We start from the raw sequence: 20,498 nt of genomic DNA, 5'->3' as shown, positions 1-20,498 counted from the left end.
ATCAATTTACATTCCCACCAACAGTGCAAGAGGGTTCCCTTTTCTTGACACCCACTCCAGCATTTACTGTTTGTAGATTTTTTGATGATGGCCATTCTGACCGGTGTGAGGTGATACCTCATTGTAGTTTTGATTTGCATTTCTCTAATGATTAGTGATGTTGAGCATCCTTTGATGTGTTTGCTGGCAATCTGTATATCTTATTTGGAGAAATGGTCTGTTTAGGTATTCTGCTGATTTTTGGATACGGTTGTTTATTTGATATTGACCTGCATGAGCTACTTATAAATTTTGGACATTAATCCTTTGTCCATTGCTTCATCTGCAAAAATTTTCTCCCATTCTGTGGGTTGTCTTTTCATCTTGTTTATGATGTCCTTTGCTGTGCAAAAGCTTTTAAGTTTCCATTTATTTTTGTTTTTATTTCCATTTCTCTAGCAGGTGGGTCAAAAAGGATCTTGCTGTGATTCATGTTGTACAGTGTTCTGTCTAGGTTTTCCTCTAAGAGTTTTATAGTATCTGGTCTTACATTTAGGTCTTTAATCCATTTTGAGTTTATTTTTCTGTATGGTGTTAGGGAGTGTTCTAATTTCATTCTTTTACATGTAGCTGTCCAGTTTTCCCAGCACCACTGATTGAAGAGGCTGTCTTTTCTCCATTGCATATTCTTGCCTCCTTTATCAAAAATAAGGTGACCATATGTGCGTGGGTTTATCTCTGGGCTTTCTATCCTGTTCCATTGATCTATGTTTCTCTTTTTGTGCCAGTACCATACTGTCTTGATTATTGTAGCTTTGTAGTATAGTCTGAAGTCAGGGCACCTGATTCCTCCAGCTCGGTTTTTCTTTCTCAAAAATATTTTGGCTATTCGGGGTCTTTTGTGTTTCCATACAAATTGCGAAATTTTTTGTTCTAGTTCTGGGAAAAATACCATTGTTAGTTGGACAAGGATTGCACAGAATCTGTAGATTACTTTGGGTAGTAGAGTCATTTTCACATTGTTGATCCTTCCAATCCAAAAACATGGTATATCTCTCCATCTGTTTGTATCATCTTTCTTTCATCAGTGTCTTGTAGTTTTCTGCATACAGGTCTTCTGTCTCATTAGGTAGGTTTATTCCGAGGTATTTTATTCTTTTTGTTGCAGTGGTAAATGGGAGTTTCCTTAATTTCTCTTTCAGATTTTTCATCATTAGTCTATAGGAATGCAAGAGACGTCTGTGCATTAATTTTGTATCCTGCTACTTTACCAAACTCACTGATTGGCTCTAGTAGTTTTCTGGTAGCATCTTTAGGATTCTCTACATATAGTATCGTGTCATCTGCAAACAGCGACAACTTTACTTCTTCTTTTCTAATTTGGATTCCTTTTATTTCTTTTTCTTCTCTGATTGTTGCGGCTAAAACTTCCAAAACTGTATTGAATAATAGTGGTGAGAATGGATAACGCTGTCTTCTTCCTGATCTTAGAGGAAATGCTTTCAGTTTTTCACAATTTAGAATGATGTTTGCTGTGGGCTTGTCGTATATGGCCTTTATTATGTTGAGGTAAGTTCCCTCTCTGCCTACTTTCTTGAGGGTTTTTATCATAAATGGGTGTTGAATTTTGTCAAAAGCTTTTTCTGCATCTATTGAGATGATCATATGGGTTTTCTCCTTCAGTTTGTTAATATGGTATATCACATCAATTGATTTGCATATATTGAAGAATCCTTGCATTCCTGGGATAAACCCCACTTGATCATGGTGTATGATCCTTTTAATGTGTTGTAGATTCTATTCGCTGGTATTTTGTTGAGGATTTGTGAATCTATGTTCATTGGTGATACTGGCCTGCATTTTATTTTTTTTTGCTGACATCTTTCTCTGTTTTGGTTATCAGGGTGACGGTGGCCTCGTAGAATGAGTTTGGGAGTGTTCCTCCCTCTGCTATATTTTGGAAGAGTTTGAGCAGGACAGGTCTTAGCTCTTCTCTAAATGTTGGATAGAATTCGCCTGTGAAGCCATCTGGTCCTGGGCTTTTGTTTGTTGGAAGATTTTTAATCACAGTCTCAATTTCAGTGCTTGTGATTGGTAGGTTTATATTTTCTATTTCTTCCTGGTTCAGTCTCGGAAGGTTGCGCTTTTCTAAGAATTTGTCCATTTTTTCCAGGTTGTCCATGTTATTGGCATATAGTTGCTTGCAGTATTCTCTCATGATCCTTTGTATTTCTGCAGCGTCAGTTGTTACTTCTCCTTTTTCATTTCTAATTCTATTGGTTTGAGTCTTCTCCCTTGTTTTCTTGAAGGTCTTTTCCTTCTGTGTTTCCTGCCTAGAGAAGTACCTTTAGCATTTGTTGTAAAGCTGGTTTGGTGGTGCTGAGTTCCCTTAGCTTTTGCTTGTATGTAAAGCTTTTAATTTCTCTGTCGAATCTGAATGATATACTTGCTGGGTAGAATAATCTTGTTTGTACATTTTTCCCTTTCATCGCTTTAAATATGTCCTGCCACTCCCTTCTGGCTTGCAGAGTTTCTGCTGAAAGATCAGCTGTTAACCTTAACGGGGATTCCCTTGTATGTTATTTGTTTTCCCCTTGTTGCTTTTAATACTTTTTCTTTGTATTTAATGTTTGATATTTTGATTAATATGTCTTGGCATGTTTCTCCTTGGATTTTTCCTGGATGGGACTCTCTGTGCTTCCTGGACTTGACTGAATGTTTCCTTTCCCATATTAGGGAAGTTTTCAACTATTAATCTCTTCAAATATTTTCTCAGTCCCTTTCTTTTTCTTCTTCTGGGATCCCTATAATTCGAACGTTGGTGCATTTAATGTTGTCCCAGAGGTCTCTGAGATTGTCCTCAATTCTTTTCATTCTTTTTTCTTTATTCTGCTCTGTGGTAGTTATTTCCACTATTTTATCTTCCAGGTCACTTATTCCTTCTTCTGCCTCAGTTATTCTACTATTGATTCCTTCTAAAGAATTTTTAATTTCATTTATTGTGTTGTTCATCATTGTTTGTTTGCTCTTTACTTCTTCTAGGCCCTTTTTAAATGTTTCTTGTATCTTCTCCATTCTATTGCCGAGATTTTGGATCATCTTTACTATCATTATTCTGAATTCTTTTTCAGGTAGACTGCCTATTTCCTCTTCATTTGTTCGATCTGGTGGGTTTTTACCTTGCTCCTTCATCTGCTGCATATTTCTCTGTCTTCTCATTTTGCTTAACTTACTGCATTTGGGGTCTCCTTTTTGCAGGCTGCAGGTTTGTAGTTCCTGTTGTTTTTGGTGTCTGCCTCCAGTGGGTAAGGTTGGTTTAGTGGGTTGTGTAGGCTTCCTGGTGGAGGGGACTAGTGCCTGTGTTCTGGTGGACGAGGCTTGTCTTTGTGGTGGGCAGGACCGTGTCTGGTGTTGTGTTTTGGGGTGTCTGTGGACTTATGATTTTAGGCGGCCTCTCTGCTAATTCATGGGGTTGTGCTCCTGTCTTGCTAGTTGTTTGGCATAGGGTATCCAGCACTGTAGCTTGCTGGTCGTTGAGTTGAGGTGGGTCTTAGTGTTGAGATGGAGATCTCTGGGAGCGCTTTTGCTGATTGACATTACGTGGAGTCGGGAGGTCTCTCGTGGACCAATTTCCTGAACTCAGCTCTCCCACCTCAGAGGCTCTGGCTTGACACCCGGCCGGAGCACCAAGACCCTGTCAGCTACACGGCCAGGTACGTGGGAGTTTCTTGCCTTTTGGAAAGTCTGAGGTCTTCTGCCAGCGTTCAGTAGGTGTTCTGTAGTTCTTCCACACGTAGATGTATTTCTGATGTATTTGTGGGGAGGAAGGTGATCTCCACGTCTTACTCCTCAGCCATCTTGAAGGTCTCTCTCATCTAGTAACAATTGATCTGGTTCCTTTTTGGCAACTGCGAAAACAATTACCTTGGGGATCCCAATGGCTGTCCTTGCACATGACATTCACTGACTTGCAGGATGTCTCATTGAGGGTCCCAATCATCTGTCATCTTACAAACTGAAGCCCTTATCTCACCTGGCCATCACCTCTCTCTGCGTCTCCTCTGTGGGGACCTAGGCCCCTCGGTTCCCAGTTGTGCAGTGGCTTCTCAGGGCCTGCCGTCACTCACCATCTTGGGCTAAGCCTGGAGGTCCCCTTGCAAAGGCAAAGACTCCCACCTGGCTCAGACACTTGATACATTAAGTGCCTCTGTTGTCTATTCACACACGGGCAACATTTTTTTTTAAAGTCAGTTTTGCAAGTCAGTGGGCTGGAAACTCCCCAGACAGAAATGGAACAAAGGACAGGAAAACCCAACTAGGTTTACTTAAACTGAAGGTACTGAGGAAAGGACAGCTGAGGTGCTACACTGGGAACCGGGAGATGACAGAAAAGGGAAGGTCCCAGGGTACGCGCAGACTGACACAGCCACCGTTACAATTTGTTCAGGGCGCGTCCAGGCTACCGACGCCAGCAACTGATGGCACCCGGAGACTCTTTCTCCCTCCTCTGCCCCCTCCCATGGCACACACCCATCTCTCTGAGGGCGCAGGACCTGCTAACATAGCAGAGAAGGGTTAATGCATCCCCAGAAAACTGAGAATTGCTGCTCAGCTTGTAGGGAATGGTGGATGCCCCGTTTTTCTGTCAAATCATGTGCCTGGTATTGTGTAAGTAACAGAGGCGCTATACATACCCTAGTTGACTGAAGCACGTAAAGAAAACAGAAACGCAGGGCTGGAAAGTGCCCAGAGAAAACCTGATTACCTTGTCACCCAGGAGCAAACGTTCATTTCAACTCCTGAAGAGAACAAAGCATCTTGAAAGAGAATGAAAATGCAGATGAGACAGTTATCAGATAGTGGCTATCAGGACAAGAGAGATCCTTCACTTTGCAGCAGCTTAGTCCTCGGGAGTTTCGGTTAAGGCTCGTCCAGAACTGCCCGCTCACAAACGCTCCTGAATATTTGCTTAGAGTAGCCCTGCTGCCATCCCATCGTCAAGGAAACTGGCTGTGAGTTTTTAACCATTACAGCTGCGATGATGAAACAGTGAAGGAGATCCGTCTCTAAGTCAAAAAGTGCACCCAGAGATAAGGTTCATTTTCAATGCCCTGCGGCTGCTTCTGATGACATGGCACTGCACTTCTCAGTAAGTGGGGATCCAAGGCTGATTCATCTCCAGTGAGCAAATGTCTCTTTCTCTCTAATAATACCCTGGGCTCCACCTCCTAATGATTTCATTACACAGTGGGGGCGGAGGGGGGATGGGAAAAGGGACAGAGAATGATTTATAAATATACGGCCAACTTTTAAATAAAGGGGAAAACAAAACCCCTTGAAACTCTATTACTAGCAGGGACAGAACTAATACTGGTGCTATGGACATGGTATCAGGCAGGTCACAGAGACTCTGGGTGTAGCGTTCTATTCCTGTGTGTTGGCTAAGTAACTGAGGTGTGCAAATCCGTGCGAAGGTGAGTCACATTAAAATAACACCTACAGTACTTGTTGATGTTTGTGTAAGAGGTTTGTTTCCCACCGTTGCAGATACTTTAGTGATTCAAATGAGAACATGCATTCTGCCAAGATTTCTGAGGAAATATGTGAATTTAGAAAATAGGGTACAGGATATAATAAAATATCTCAATATTGTGAGGAAGTTTCAGTTAATTGAGAAAGCTACAAATTAAGAAACAACAACAACAAAGAAGGAGATGATTGCATTGCCTCTAACTGAAGGCATTCTGTTTTTTGTTTCTTCAGGGGGTTCTAGGATTTTCAAACAATTTTTTCAAAATCGTTTGATTTTATATAAAATGTACAAAAACTTGCTGAAATATCTCACTTGGTTTTATGTTCAGTAATTCAATTTTCACCCAAAGCAATGTAAACATATCTCCATGTATACAGAAGAAATGGATGGAATGAAGAAAAAAAATAAAGGAGAAAGGAAGACAAAGAAAAATCTGAATCTCTTATTAATTAGCCTAAAATTCATCAACACATGTAAAATGACTGCTTTTATAGCCATATTGATTACTGTATTTGATACCCAATTTAATGAATTATCAGGCCGAAAATTCCATTACCTGGTGCAGCTTCTACTTCTTGTGAAAGGGTATGCCTTCTTTCGTAGTTATTGAAAAATATGTTAACGTATGTAGCTATTTGTTCAAAGTTCGCATTTCAAACATAATAAAGTTTTGGAATGCAAATCACCTCATTTGTTTTCATTACTTGAAATGCTGCTTGGGGAAATTTTTAGGCAAGTTACCAAAAGTATCACACCTCCCCCAAAACAGACCAGGCTTGTTATATGTTCCCAGCCTGCCGTGCTCTCATCTAACTTGTCCCTATGCTAGGTTTTACCGTAAAGGGCTTGACATGTTAAGGGTTGTGTGTTAATTTGCCTTTACTCTTTATAGGGCCAGGCATGTGCAGCACCTGCCCTGCACCTGACACTGTGCTAGGGGCTGATGGACGTGGTCCTGGCTTTCTGCTACTGAGTGCAGTCGTGGGAAACAGGAGGACCGCAGGAGACAGCTAAGCCCAGGAAAGGGGGTGAGTCTGGGGAAGGGAACGCATGGAGGTGGGATGACAGTGCACCACGTGCAATTCGCTAGAAGACATCCAACCTCTGGGAGATTTGCAGCAAACTCCTTCTGCCAGCAGTTTCCAAATACTCAGGGTGGCAGCACCTTTTCTGCCTTGGCTAACACGTGTTTATGACTGTGGCAACAATCTGAATCCCTGAGTTACATTTTAGGACTATTTCAGAAAATTCATCAGAAGTTCCGTAGCAGGAAAAGAAAGAAAAGTTGCCTGCCTTATATATGGCCCTTGTTACCCACTTGTATTTTTAGGAGTGTGTAGATTTCTCATTTGGGGGTAAGGCAACACACCTAGCTACCTGTCTAAACATGTCATTTGCATTTTACACCTTGGGTTATTTATTTATTCTTCATCCCCCAAGAGATAGGTTTTATTGCTGATTACGCTGTACAGGAAAAAAAAGGAAAAAAGAAAAGACGAAGTAAAAAGTAAACTCTACTTTTAAGGGCTTAACAGACCATGAATCCTCTCAGTTGCTTTTCAATTTCTGTTCACTGAGATTGAGTTTGAATTCACTGTCACCACAGTTGACTCAAAAAGTTTCTTTAAAAAGGGTAAATTCAACTTTGGTTATAAAAAACAAATGTACCAGGGCAGAAAAATATGTGGGAAAGAGAGAGGGGAAAATATTGTCTGAACTTCAATAGAATCTGACGAATTCTCAGGAACACTGGGGAAATTTGTCGCCAATTGTCAGGACTTCACCCAACTTTCTAGAAACAGCTGTAGTGCAAGAGATGGTGCTCTGGTTTCCTCTAAATTTCAAAGAATATAACACCTACTAGAAGCCAGATTCTCAAGAGAGCGCTCGAGAAATTTTAGATTGACTCAGCGAAATGTCACACGAACAGGTAGCCCACGGACTCTCTAAGACACTGAGTGTGGTTTTTTTTTTTTTTTTCTTTTTTTGGCTGCATTGGGTCTTCGTTGCTGCACATGGGCTTTCTCTAGTTGTGGGGAGCAGGGCTACTCTTCTTTGCGGTGCGCGGGCTTCTCATTGCAGTGGCTTCTCTTGTTGTGGAGCACAGGCTCTAGGCGCGAGGGCTTCAGTAGTTGTGGCCCGCGGGCTCAGTAGTTGTGGCTCACAGGCTCAGTAGTTGTGGCTCATGGGTTCTAGAGCGCAGGCTCAGTAGTTGTGGTGCACGGGCTTAGTTGCTCCACAGCACGTGGAATCTTCCCGGGCCAGGGCTCAAACCCATGTCCCCTGCATTGGCAGGTGGATTCTTAACCCCTGCACCACCAGGGAAGCCTGAGCGTGCATTTCTGACAATCGTTAAGTAGGAAACACATGGTTTTTTTTGTTTTTTGCGGTACGCGGAGCTCTCACTGTTGTGGCCTCTCCCGTTGCGGAGCACAGGCTCCGGACGCGCAGGCTCAGTGGCCGTGGCTCACGGGCGCAGCCGCTCCGCGGCATGTGGGATCTTCCCAGACCGGGGCATGAACCCGTGTCCCCTGCATCGGCAGGCGGACTCTCAACCACTGTGCCACCAGGGAAGCCCGGAAACCCATGTTTGCTGCATTCTGCTGAATTTGAATCTTATTTTAACAATGTAACGGTTTTCTGCTGGATTTTAATTGGTAGCCGTGAAAAGAATGAATTGAACATGTCATTCTGATATATTTTTAAGGTAGCGAAATAGCCTATTGCACAATGAAATATTACCCAGTTGACATCTATATAGCAGTATATCTTTGGATTAAAGAGATGACCCCAAGAGATTCAAGCTGTTTTTCCAGTAAAGGTGATTGCTATGCCTGGAACCAGAAATATTAAGGCGACATGAGCAAAGGCTGAAGGTGTTTTCAGGGAACAAGCAGAGCAAACAGAATTACAGAAAATACGGGATCAATTGTCAAAACTCCAGTAATACCCAGCCTTGTATGGAATTTATCTGGCCCACAAAAAATTGTCATTCTTGGTAAAATTTATACTCCCACTTGACTATCTCATGTTACCTATAAGACAACCATTTTTCGGTCAAAGTTATCATCCTGTTTAAGAGAAAATATCACAATAAGATGGGGGAAAATAGCGTATGGCTGTTTTATGGCCAAAAAATTAATCATTGAAAAATTTTTGAATGATCAAATGAAAATTTGAAAAATAATTCTATATTCAACAGCTATAAAAGCAGAACACATAGCAAATTCTAGGGGAGACTGCTTGGTTGTGTAAAATATTCAATTATCTCCCCACTGAGACATTCAATAGTTTATTACTTCAACAATTTAAGTGCAAAGGATAGACATTTATTATTTTTACAAGTATGGTTATAACTTACTACTTACTCTGTCAGGCAGTAAAAGTCACTCAGGAATATCAATGTTACATTTTTTTCTGACCTAGAATTCTTCCTGTTAATGACGATTACTGCAAAGTTAGAACATATGTGATATTATTTCCGGAAATGCTGACATTTCAAAGACATCAGCTTCTAAACTTGAAGAGGAAGCTATCTTTGTTGTTTGTTAACGATTTTTTATTTTTGCTTCTCAGGCTTAGTAAATTACTAATGCTTCCCTTTAATTCCTTAACATTCTCACTTATTGAAACCTTTAAAAATACAAGAATACTTGCTTTTATTGTCACTGTTGTTTTAAAAATTCTTTTCCTACATGGTGTGAAATCATCAGAGAGAAAGAAACAGGATTATTTTTATCAAAAGCGGCATAACTCTGATTAGTAATACTTAAGTTTGTTTGAAAAAGGAGTTAAATGCTTTGTATGCTGTTTCTGTTTTCTATGTTGTGACATTTTACTAATTTCATTAGCAAGTTAAACAGTGATAACAGTAAGTTAAGTTGTAAAAGTGAAGAAAGCGTGGTTTTTGTACTTCCTGAACGTATCCATTTAGCCAAGTTCTATCTTCTGTGGTTCTACCAGAATTATGTTTGGAAAACACCAAACCATTTAAATAAATCTTTAAATTGAAAATCATGTCATTTAAATTAGTACAGAACAAAGGTTTTATGGTTGGAAGATCTGAGATTGGGTCTACGTTCCATGATTTACCAGACACGTGATTTTTGGCAAATTATTTAACTCGTTAGACACCTTTTCACCCTCGTAAACTGGATAATAACCACACACCATTTCACTGGTGGGGAGGTGTGGGAGGTAGCTCATGAGAGAGAACAGGAAGAAATGCTTTGTAAAAGCGAGGACAGCACACAGCAGGTGGAACGTTACTTTTGTTCTTTAAGTTCATATGAAAAATGCCTTCCGAAATTTTTGGAGGAAACACTCAAGATTTCTAATCTACAGTTCCCAACAAGAGATCCTCCACTCTTTTCTTTCACATGTAAAAAAAAGTTGCTGAAATGACCTAACCACTTTTTCAGATGGCCACACTTGAGTTATGCTAACTTTTCCACTCGAGATTCCTTTTCATTGTCTGCTTATTTCAAATAAATAGAAATATTGTTTTTATCTTCTCCAGGCCTATTAACTACATCTTCATTTTCTTTTATAGCCTGTTCCTTTCTGGCTTCATCAAAAAATTCAGCCTCTTCACAGTTCAAAGTACCACACACATTCTAGGTTTGTGATACAAATTTTCTCTTTCCTACATTAAAATTGTTTTAGATTTAAGTTTCTTGTCATGTTGGCTCATATTTAAATACTTATTAATGAAACTGGCAATGGTATTTACTTTCAATTTGATTAACTCTGCCTAGAACTTTTACCGTTCAAAGATCTGCTCTGGTCTCCCGCTGAATAGCAATCCTCTCCTATTTTCTTTCTTCTCTTCCGGCTTTGCATGGCTGTGTGCAAGGCCACCAGAGATGCCTGTGCTCACTTGTGTGTGTGTCAAGAACTCTAGTTCATCCTTTAGGACTCAATTCAGAAGTCCCTTTGCTCCTACTGTGCCCCATAAACATCTTTATGGGAGCAGCTTTTAGACTGGAATTACAATTATCGAGTTACACTTCATTCTGCCTCTCAGATTACGGATCCACACTGGCAAGACAAAGCCCAAGATCTCTTCATATTGGTATTTCTAACACGTAACTGAAAGGTCATAAATGTTCGTTAAATGGCAAAATGACTACATTTTTCTTTATAAAGGAGCTGCCAGTTTTTCTTTAAAATGGCAACAGGTGGCAATTTGGATTTTTGTCTCTGTTTTCTGTAGGATGTCATCATCATGGCACCTGCATCACTGATTCTTTTGGGGGCCACAGTGATACTGCAAGTAGACTTACTTCCTGATAAAAAATGTAAGCACCGTCTATTAAATTCAATAATATTTCTTTTTCTGAGAAAAAGTACATTACAAAAAGGATAGCATTATTTTCTCCTAAATAATAATTAATTAGGAAATTATGATTTTTTAAAAAGGGATGGAACATTTATTCTTATCAGAATACAAACTCTTTAAACATGCTCTATTTTAAGAAAGCAACGTCGGCTGAAATGCACATTTTACGCTGCAGTTTACCCACACTTCATATTCCAAGTGTGGGTAAACGGGCACTCAGAATAAAGCTGCAGCTGATGGCCGTATTTGAAACGTCTTCCCAGGCAAGGGAACGGTTCCAAGTCCTCACAACCGAAGAATAAGAAGCTTCCAGTAGGTTTGCTTCAGAAACTTGTTCATCAATGGGTTTAAGAAAAGAAGAACTGCCACATGGTTCCCCCATCAGCACTGTCTAAGAGACCTTGCTATGGCCATGACAATGTTCTGTATCTGCACTGTCCAGTGATAAGTGACTATCGAGCACTTGAAATATGGCTCATGCAGTGAAGACAATGAACATTTGATTTTATTTAAATAAAATAGCCACATGTGGCCAGTGGCTACCGTAATGGGCAGTGCAGTACAGACAGAGCCTCAGAATACTGTATGTGGCAGGTGTGGAAGGAGAGTCAGGGACGGCTACTGAATATTAAAGGTCAGTGGAAACATCCTCACATGTAGTAAAGGAGGTTTCATAATTGTACAATATTGTAATTTTAGCAAAAATTATAAAGTTGTATAAACATATGCCCAAGAAAAAAGATAATGAATGTATCACATGTTAATGTCACTCTCGTTGATAGAAGCATGGGTAAATTTTTCTTTTCTTGTTTGAGCATTTGTGCTTTCCAAGGTTTCTAAAAAGAACAGGCATTGATTTTGTAATTTAAATGAAACCTCTTATTTTGTGAAAGCTTTTATTTTCAAGGCAACATTAGAGAGCAGTTCATTAACGGGGGGAATAGAACACTTTTCTTTCTATAAATGCCTATTTGAGTAATTTTGCTCACAAGTTTTTTTGACCTTGAATCATAATAAGAAATAAATCCTTTTAACATCATGAACCAGTACACATGCAAATATGTGAGTACATTTATAATAGAAACAAGAGGTTCATGAAACAGTACTTCTTATATATTTGATGCACCTGGTATTTTCTATTCTATTTTCTTCCATGTCATTAAACACATTGCTACCCACAAACTAATACATTACTACAGTCCATTAATGGATAATGACCCTTTGAAAATTATGCTTGTACTGAGTAATGATACAGTAAAATATTCAGATTTCAATAAAATACCTGTAGATGTTATAGGTAAATACCTGGGCAAAGTAAAAAGAAAGTGAGCTAAAGACATTTCTAAGGAAACTTTTCCCAAGATTATTTCAGTGTTATGCGTTCTGATAGCCATAATAAAATACTATACTACACAAAATAATACTTAACAACTTTAAAATGCTATGTAAAATTAAACATTCTGTGGCTTTTTTCTTTCGATCTACAGTTTTACTTCTCCCACCTGTCAATTTCACCATTAAAGCTATCAATTTAGCTCAAGTTCTTTTACGCTGGGAACCAAATACTGATCAAGAACAAAGAAATGTCCAGCTAGGGTATCATGTGAAAATAAATGCTCCACAAGAAGAAGATGTAAGTGTTTATTCTGATGGCAATCCTCATTTAAATTTTAATTTTGACTGCATTTTCCTTATCAAAGAAATTTTAACTGAAAAAAAAAAAGAAAACCACTAAAGGGCTTTTTGTTATATTCCCAGTAGAGCAATGTCTCTATGGAAGTGACTGAGAACCAGTGCCACACCTGCATTAAACAGCAGCTCAGAACATTTTAACTTTGGGACAATTCTTCCACTTAAAAAACTTCTGAGGTACAACGGTTCAGATATTGGTTTTATATAATTTCCTCTAAAATAGCCAAAAGAACAGAAGAGAAAAGCCGTATAAAAGAGGAGGAGGGCAGGGTACCTAATCAAAGAGGCCAAGCTCGAATCCCAGTTCAGCCATTTCCTGCCTTTAGAATCGTGGACTAGTCACTTAACCTCTCAGAGCTCCAACTTCACTGCAGGCATATATTAAAGCACCAGGTACCTAGTAGATGCTCAATAAAATTAAACAAATTAAATTCCAGTCAATATGGAATTCTAGAGAATTTTCCGTCAAAAGTTACCTCTGGGGAGGAGACTGGAACTAGAGATGGTAGTCAAAGGAAACTGGAGCCTTCATTGTAACATTTTGTTTGTTTTTGTAAGAAGCATTTATTCAGGTATCCTTGAAGAATTAATTTTTATATTTGTATTATGTATTTTTGAAACATGTACACATCTCGAATTGGGTAATTTATTTATTCATTTTTAAAACCACTTTATTTTGATATAACTGACCTGTAAAAAGCTGCACCTATTTAATGTCTACAACTTGATGAGTTTAGGGATAAAGACATAACCTTGAAACAGTGGGTTTAATTTTTTCTAGCAAAACGATTTCATTGCATTGTGTTTACGTGCCATTTTAAAAGTGGAAGAAAACGCCTAGTTGATTAAAATAGTTCTCTCAAGGCCACTTCCCCTTTGCATATCATGACTTGTGGGTCTTATTTTTAGTATGAAACCAGGAACACTGAGAGCAGACGCATAACCATCCTTCATAAAGGCTTTTCAGCAAGTGTGCAGACGGTCCCGTGGAACGACCGCTCCCTCCAGCCAAGCAGCTGGGTTTCCGCGGAACTTAGAGCCCCACCAGGTAAGGCAGGCCTCTAAGAGCCCAGTTTTATATTTCAGGCTTTGTAAACACAGGAAAGTCAGAAAACAAACACCTCAGTTTTCTCTTCTTTTGTCAGTCACCAGTTCCTGCCCGGTATCCTTTTACCTCATCAACATCCTCACCAAGACCATGATCACTTCTCAGTGTCATAACCCAGCCAACTCTGGCTGGCACGTCCCTGCCAGCATTGCGGCTGTTTCAACTCCCCAGCTCAAAAGACAGAGGGTCATAAACTAAATCTGGGCCAATCAGGTCTCTCATAATTGGGTTCCAGGACATCTTTCCAACCACCCCCTACGTGATTCCTGCGCTCTTCTCAGATGGATTTACAGCCATGACGCCTACACACTAGCACAGTCCTGCCTCGGAGCCCTCGCTTTCCTGGGCTCACCTGACTGCTTTTCTGAATCCTTCCTATACTTCATAGCCCAAATCAAATCGTACCTGCTCTGTGAAGCCCTTTTTGATGTCCCCAATCACTACCCTTTCTAGAGAAACAATCTGAAGCTGTCATGGCAGTATCTTGCTCTTTTTTTAAAAAAAATCTTTATTGGAGGATAGTTAATTTACACTGTTGTGTTACTTTCCGGTGTACAGCAAAGTGAATCAGTTATACATATACATACATCCACTCTTTCTAAAAAAATTTTTTGACCATCTAGGGTCTCCTGGAACCTCAATTGTGAATTTAACTTGCACCACGAACACCAAGGCAAATAATTACACACACTTACGGCCGTACCAAGTTTCTCTTCACTGCACCTGGCTTGTTGGCAAGGATGCCCCTGAGGATACGCAGTATTTTCTCTACTATAGGTTAGTATCTGTTTTCACTTTCGCGAGTGGGTTGACTCCTCCAGCCTTAAAAACTTATGAGTGTTCCAATTCAGGTATGGCTCTTGGACTGAAGAATGCCAAGAATACAGCAAAGACACCTTGCAGAGAAATATCGCCTGCTGGTTTCCCAGGACTTTTATCAATAGCAAAGGGCGCGACTTGCTTGCAGTGTATGTTAACGGCTCAAGCGAGGAAGCTGTGATCAAGCCTTTCGATGAGCTCTTTGCCCTTCATGCCATTGGTAAGACGGGCTTGACTCAAAGCCAAAATAACCGAATCGCAGAATCTCAGCACTGGGAGGGGTTATAAGGATCACCTTGTTTAGCTACTTGTCTGATGCTAAGTGACCATCTGCCCGCTGCTTAAGAACCACAGTGTCAAGGTTTCTCAGCCTCCGCGCTCCTGATAGCCTCCGCGCTCCTGATATATTTGGCGAAAGAACTCTGGGTGTGGCCTGTCCTGTGCCTTACCAGGTGTTCAGTAGCAGCCCTGGTCTCCACCTACTAGATGCCAGTAGCACCTCCTCCCCCGCAAATTGTGACAATAAAAATGTCCCCTAGGGGATAAAATCTCCCCTCGTTGAGAATCACCGCTCCAGGGAAAGTAAACTCACTGCTGGAAGAACCCCATATCATCTCTCAGCAGCTCTGGCTCGTTTGGTAACATTTCTGCCCATGGGTCCTGTGATGGGCTGGTGCCACCCCCAAACAGGTCTGATTCTTTTCCCCACAAGATGGTCCCTCAGTTATCCAAAGGCAGCCAGGTTTCCCATCCTGAGATCCCTCTTTCCCGGGCTACCGGCCCCCAATTTCTAATGCACTCTTCTTATGATCCTCTACCCTCCTGGACTTTCTCCTCTGGGTGTTCTTGAGTTTGAGTGTCCCCCTTACCATGTGGTTCTCAGATCTAAGCCTATCATTTAAGCTTTCACGTGCTCAGTTCTCAAAACTGAAGACCTTCTCCTTCATCCTAGATACCTGTATTAAGGCAGCTCATCAGGAGCCTCTCACATAACATTTCCGGTTCTGAACGTTCAAGGTTTCAGTGGTGGCCTCTGCTTAGTAGCGTGGGCTGTGGAGCCAGGCTGCCTGGACTTGGGTCCTGGCTCCTCCACTGACTTGCTGAGTGACCTTAGACAACCTGGTCATTTCTCTGGGCCTCGGTCTTTTTGTCTGAAATATGGGGAGAAATCAATACTTCCTACAAGGTCTTTGTGACAATTAAGTATGTTGATAATTATAAAGTGCTTAGAAGAGTGCCTGGCCTAAGTATCCATTAAATACGCAAAATGGGATTGTTTAAAGGACATGGTTTGGCATGGGACATCTGTATCTGTTTCTATCATCCATGTGTGTATCAAACGGAGTATAACTTTGTTTAAAGAATCACAGCACTTGCTAAAGAGATTATATAATTCTCTTCGATAGAGTATTACTTAGATGACCTAAAAATATCACTTTCATGAAAACAGGTGATAAAAAATGCTGAGGGGGACCTGAGAAACAATGATATTAAGACACCAATGGACACAGCCTGGGACAGACCACGGGCATTTTCTTGTGTGATATTCATTTTATTGAGACCAATTTCGCAGATTACTGAAAGAAATAAATGCTCTTTTGATGAAAAATGTTTTGGCTTAGGGGATGGTAGGCTCTGGAGCCAGTGGGCCCCATTCTTAGCTCGTCCCTATGACTCAGTAACTGTGAGATCTAAGTCACATAACTTAAGACAAGGACACTCAGATAATTTCTATCCACATCAAGTGGCCATAAAACAATCATGTGAGATCTCAGGGGAAAGAACTGTGGAGTTATACGTAAAGACAAGTTTAGCCCAATCCGTTCTTTTTCTGTAAGAGAAAACGAAATCCTCACAACAAACCAAAACAAGATACACAAAACAAAATGAAATAAAAACTGAGTCCCAGGAAGAGGAAATGATCGGTCCAGCCACACACCTGCTTCATAGAGCAGGGCTTAGTGGAGGCTCCAGGGCATTTTCTCTCCAGGATCAGGTTTGTCCTCAGATCCGTCCAACTCGAGAAGTAAAAAATGGATGGTGGGCTGGGTCTTGCAGTAAGCTGAAGGAAAAGACATTTAACCATTCGATGCCCTTTGAAGCAGGAATCCCTGAGGTTTACGGGAGAGATCTCTCCTTTTGCACCACAAGACGGGAGTCAGATGTGAGCCACTGGAGTCCTGTGGCTTGCAGGTTCATAGATTAAATCCTGGCGTACAGTACTCGAGAAGACACAGCTTAGAGATGCCTTGAGAAATGTGGGTGGATTAGATTTACCAAGCGTGATCACCGACCTCTCGGTTCTTTAACCTAGATCGAGTAAATCCTCCAGCAAAAGTCACAGCAGAGATTGAAGGAACCTGTCTCTCTATCCAATGGGAGAAACCAGTTTCTGCTTTTCCAGTCCATTGCTTTGATTACGAAGTGAAAATTTACAACACAAGGAAAGGGTATTTTCAGGTAATGCTTCAGCTCATTCTGATATTCGATAATAGATTTCTTTTAGAGACATTTAAAAAATTATTGTCAGTGACTGCGCTGGTTACCCCTTGGAATCCCATCTACCTGGGTTTTATGAAAATAAATCAAACCTTACTGGCTTTTTGTCTTGAAAGGATCTATTACTTTTGGTTGAAAATAATGCAACGGATCAGATAAAAGTTCATTAGCACCACTGTTGGTGAAATGGTGCAGCTGCTACAGAAAGCAGTACGGGGATTTCTCAAAAATTAAAAATAGAATTATCATATGACCCAACCTTTCTACTTCTGGGTACATATCCAAACGAATTGAAAGCAGGGTCTCAAAGATCTCTGTCCATCCGTGTTCACAGCAGCATTATTCACAAGAGCCAGAAGAAGGAAGCAACCCAAGTGTCCATTGACAGAGGAATGGATAAACAAAATGTGGTCTATCCATACAATGCAATATTGTTAGCCTTAGAAAGGAAGACAATCCTGACATGTACTGTATCATGGATGGACCTTGAAAACATTATGCTAAGTGAAATAAGCCAGTCACTAAAAGACAAATATTGTATGAATCCACTTATATGAGGTGCCTAGAGCCGTCCAATTCATCAAGACATTGGGGAGACAATGGTGCTTTGTGGGGCTGGGGTGAGGGGGGAATGGGGAGTTTTTGTTTAAGGAGTAGTTTCAGTTTCGCAAGATGAAAAGAGTGCTGGAGATAATGTGAATGTACTCTACTACTGAACTGTGCCATTTAAAAATGGTTACGATAGTAACTTTTGTGTTGTGTGCATTTTACCACAACTTAAAAAAAAAACTGCCTCCTTAGCCCTAATGGACAAAAAGTTCAAGGGGAAAGGAACTGAATGAAACTCAATATTTACTGAGCATCAACTATGCATTATGCTTTATTATCCTCACAGTTACTCTATTATGTAATGATCATTCTCATTTTACAGGAAAGTGAGGCACAGAGAGATTAAGTAAGTTGCCCAGAGTCACAAAGCAAGAATAGAATAGAAGTCAGGATTCAAACTTCTGCCTTACAAATTCAATTCAATTCAATTCAATTCAATTCAATTCGGGTTAATAAATATTTACGCGCTGGCTTCTCTGTGGGATATACAGAGATAAAAAGGTACTGTTTCTGCTATCAAGGGGCCTGGTCTACTGGATGCACTCCCTCAGCCTCAGAGCTGCCTGACCATCGTAAATGTCAACGTGGATACAAAGGAGGGAATGGACAAAGCAAGCTGCCAGGGCCTCCACCCAGGGGAGGGGAATTGAACAGAATCTTCAAGGATGAATAGAAACTTGCTTAGTGGGAGAAGCAGAGAAGGACTTTTAGCCAGCACTTCCCCATGTATTTAAGCACACATGGTGAAAGACTGGCTTTCTTTTTAAAATTTCTCATCCACCCTACATTTGTACTTCTGTAAAATACAATAAAAATGATTTGCTAGAAAAATCACATATAGCCAAAGACAAGCCCAGTGATCCTGGTCTTGAACGCCATGGCAATGCCAGGTTGCTATGAAAGCTCCCAAATTGTTGTCTCCCTTTCTATATTTATCTCCTCAAGGATCAGCAATAAACAGCTCCTGACTCACACCAGTCCTCCAACCACACTTGGAGTGGCAGGGGTTCTAGGCAGAAGGAGCAACTCCACAGCATGAGTGAGCATGGTTCCTTCAGCCAAGTGGCAGTAATTTAGTCAGCCTGGACATAAGGCCAATGTTGGAATCATAACTCTAGCTCTTACACTGGGACTTCTCCCAGAATGACTCTAAGATTTTGTTTAAAAAAAGAAATGGTTTTTCTTTTTAAAACCATGGTCATAGGCAATGGAAACCACTAAAGTGTTTAGCTTGATAGAAAAATGTGAACACATCTGCAGAATCGCAGAATTATTTTGGAAGCAGCATGAAAGCTGGGTATGGACGGAGAGGGGACATGTGGACACAGAATACCGGTTTCATGGCTACTGCAAGAGTCCAAGCAAAAAATGATGAAACCTAAAATGGCAGTGGTTTTGGAGCAGGGACAAAGAAGGGAGAAACACATTCACGAGTAGGTAAGATACAGGCGGCCAGGGACACATCTCGGGTTTGGGGTATTAGCTGCATGGTGGGGACACTGACCAGTAGAGAGAACATACACGAAGGGTTTGATTGTGAGAAAACAGCCTCATTTCAACACTAGACAATGTTAGCCTGTGTTGCCTACGGCAAATTGGCATTTACTGAGTGCTTATTATTAGGTTGAACTGCCCAAAATGGCTGCTTTTGCAGGTCAAAAATGGGTTGGTGAATATTATCACTTTTCATATGATTCAACCCAATATATCTTTAAACTTGGGCTTTACAAAGTTAATTCCATTTAATTCAATAATCCATTTGGTGGTATGGTTCCTATTTTACAGATGAGGAAACTGAGGCTCAGAGAGGTCAAGGAAATTGCCCTGCAGTTAGTTGGAGGTAGACCTGGGATTCAAACCCTCTTCTTCCTAGATTCAAGGTCCTTTTGCTCTTTCTGCTTCCTTATTCCCCCTCCATCCCTTGCTCCTTGCCCCCTGGCTTGGGGTGAGACACTGTATCAGGGATCAGCGCACTTTCATTGTAAAAGGCCAGAGAGTAGGTATTTTAGGCTTTGCAGGTCATACCGTTTTTGTCACAATTACTCAGCTCTGCCATCAATACAAGCAAATAGGCGTAACTGCGTTCCAGTAACTGTGCTTGTGGACACTGAAATTTCAACTTCATGTACTTTTCATGAGTCACAAAATATTATTCTTTTTATATTTTTCAAACACTGAAAAATATATAAGTCATTCTTAGCTTGCAGTCCCTACAAAAACAGGTAGCAGGCCAGACTGGCCATAGACTGTAGTTTGCTGGATCCTGTTGAATATGACGGAAGCCATGTGATATTGTTAGTTAGGCGATTAGAGAATATCCAGGGACAAGATGAGGGAGGTTATGCATTCTGCTATGTGCCACTCCAGTCTTTCAGTCTGGAAATATCAGTTGGACCCGGATGCATCATCTAGATCTTACAACTGCCTGTTTTATTTATTTTGGTTACTACATAGCGTTCCCCCCAAGGGTGACTGCCAACACCTCCATAGTGAAGTGGTCTAGAATAAACTAATCGATGTGAGTCTTACTGATTTTAAATGGGTCACTGAATACTGAGTCACATTACTTACATACGACCTCCCATCCTGATGATTGCCATAATTTAAATTGCGTGTCCAGGGATTCTTACAATGATATTTTTTCCCATTTAGACAGAAAAAATGACGACCAATACATTCATCTCCGTAATTGACGGTATTTCTGAGTATTCCATTCAAGTGAGAGCAGCAGTGAGCTCTGTGTGCAGAGCGGTGGGACCCTCCAGTGAGTGGAGTCAGCCTATTTATGTGGGTGAGTATCTCGTGTTTATTTTAAAGCAAGTGACCTTACTTGTAGTTATAACAGATCCTCCTGGAAAGTGTACACCTTCACTTGTGAGTCCTGAAATGCTTTCACGTCCCTACTAAGCCTCATCCTC

The 20,498-nt window shown here is 40.7% G+C and overlaps 1 protein-coding gene across 11 annotated transcripts in view; it reads left to right on the top strand.

Annotated features, from left to right (window-relative positions):
* The first annotated feature begins 4,746 nt into the window (after positions 1-4,746).
* The window catches only part of IL5RA (interleukin 5 receptor subunit alpha), a 42,747-nt gene continuing 26,995 nt past the window's right edge, over positions 4,747-20,498 (top strand). For 3 of the 11 annotated variants that reach the window (XR_002644390.3, XR_004023789.2, XM_022572527.3), the window contains exons 1-9: positions 4,747-5,128; positions 6,405-6,540; positions 10,728-10,812; positions 12,341-12,486; positions 13,455-13,593; positions 14,277-14,430; positions 14,505-14,692; positions 16,787-16,932; positions 20,233-20,371. Coding sequence is in view for 7 of the 11 variants with exons in the window: in XM_022572527.3 (XP_022428235.1) it covers positions 10,740-10,812; positions 12,341-12,486; positions 13,455-13,593; positions 14,277-14,430; positions 14,505-14,692; positions 16,787-16,932; positions 20,233-20,371 (985 nt within the window). In the remaining 4 variants the exon portion in view is untranslated. Of the gene's footprint in view, positions 5,129-5,343; positions 5,454-6,404; positions 6,541-10,064; positions 10,133-10,727; positions 10,813-12,340; positions 12,487-13,454; positions 13,594-14,276; positions 14,431-14,504; positions 14,693-16,786; positions 16,933-20,232; positions 20,372-20,498 lie in introns of those variants that run through there. The other 8 variants (XR_016394747.1, XM_022572526.3, XR_016394748.1 and 5 more) reach the window with 6 other exon arrangements.

This window comes from Delphinapterus leucas, chromosome 10, assembly GCF_059928025.1.
Source record: "Delphinapterus leucas isolate spDelLeu-1000000601 "Yukka" chromosome 10, BTC_Dleu_Yukka2, whole genome shotgun sequence".
NCBI lineage: Eukaryota > Metazoa > Chordata > Mammalia > Artiodactyla > Monodontidae > Delphinapterus > Delphinapterus leucas.
This window is presented reverse-complemented; position numbering and strand designations above follow the sequence as displayed.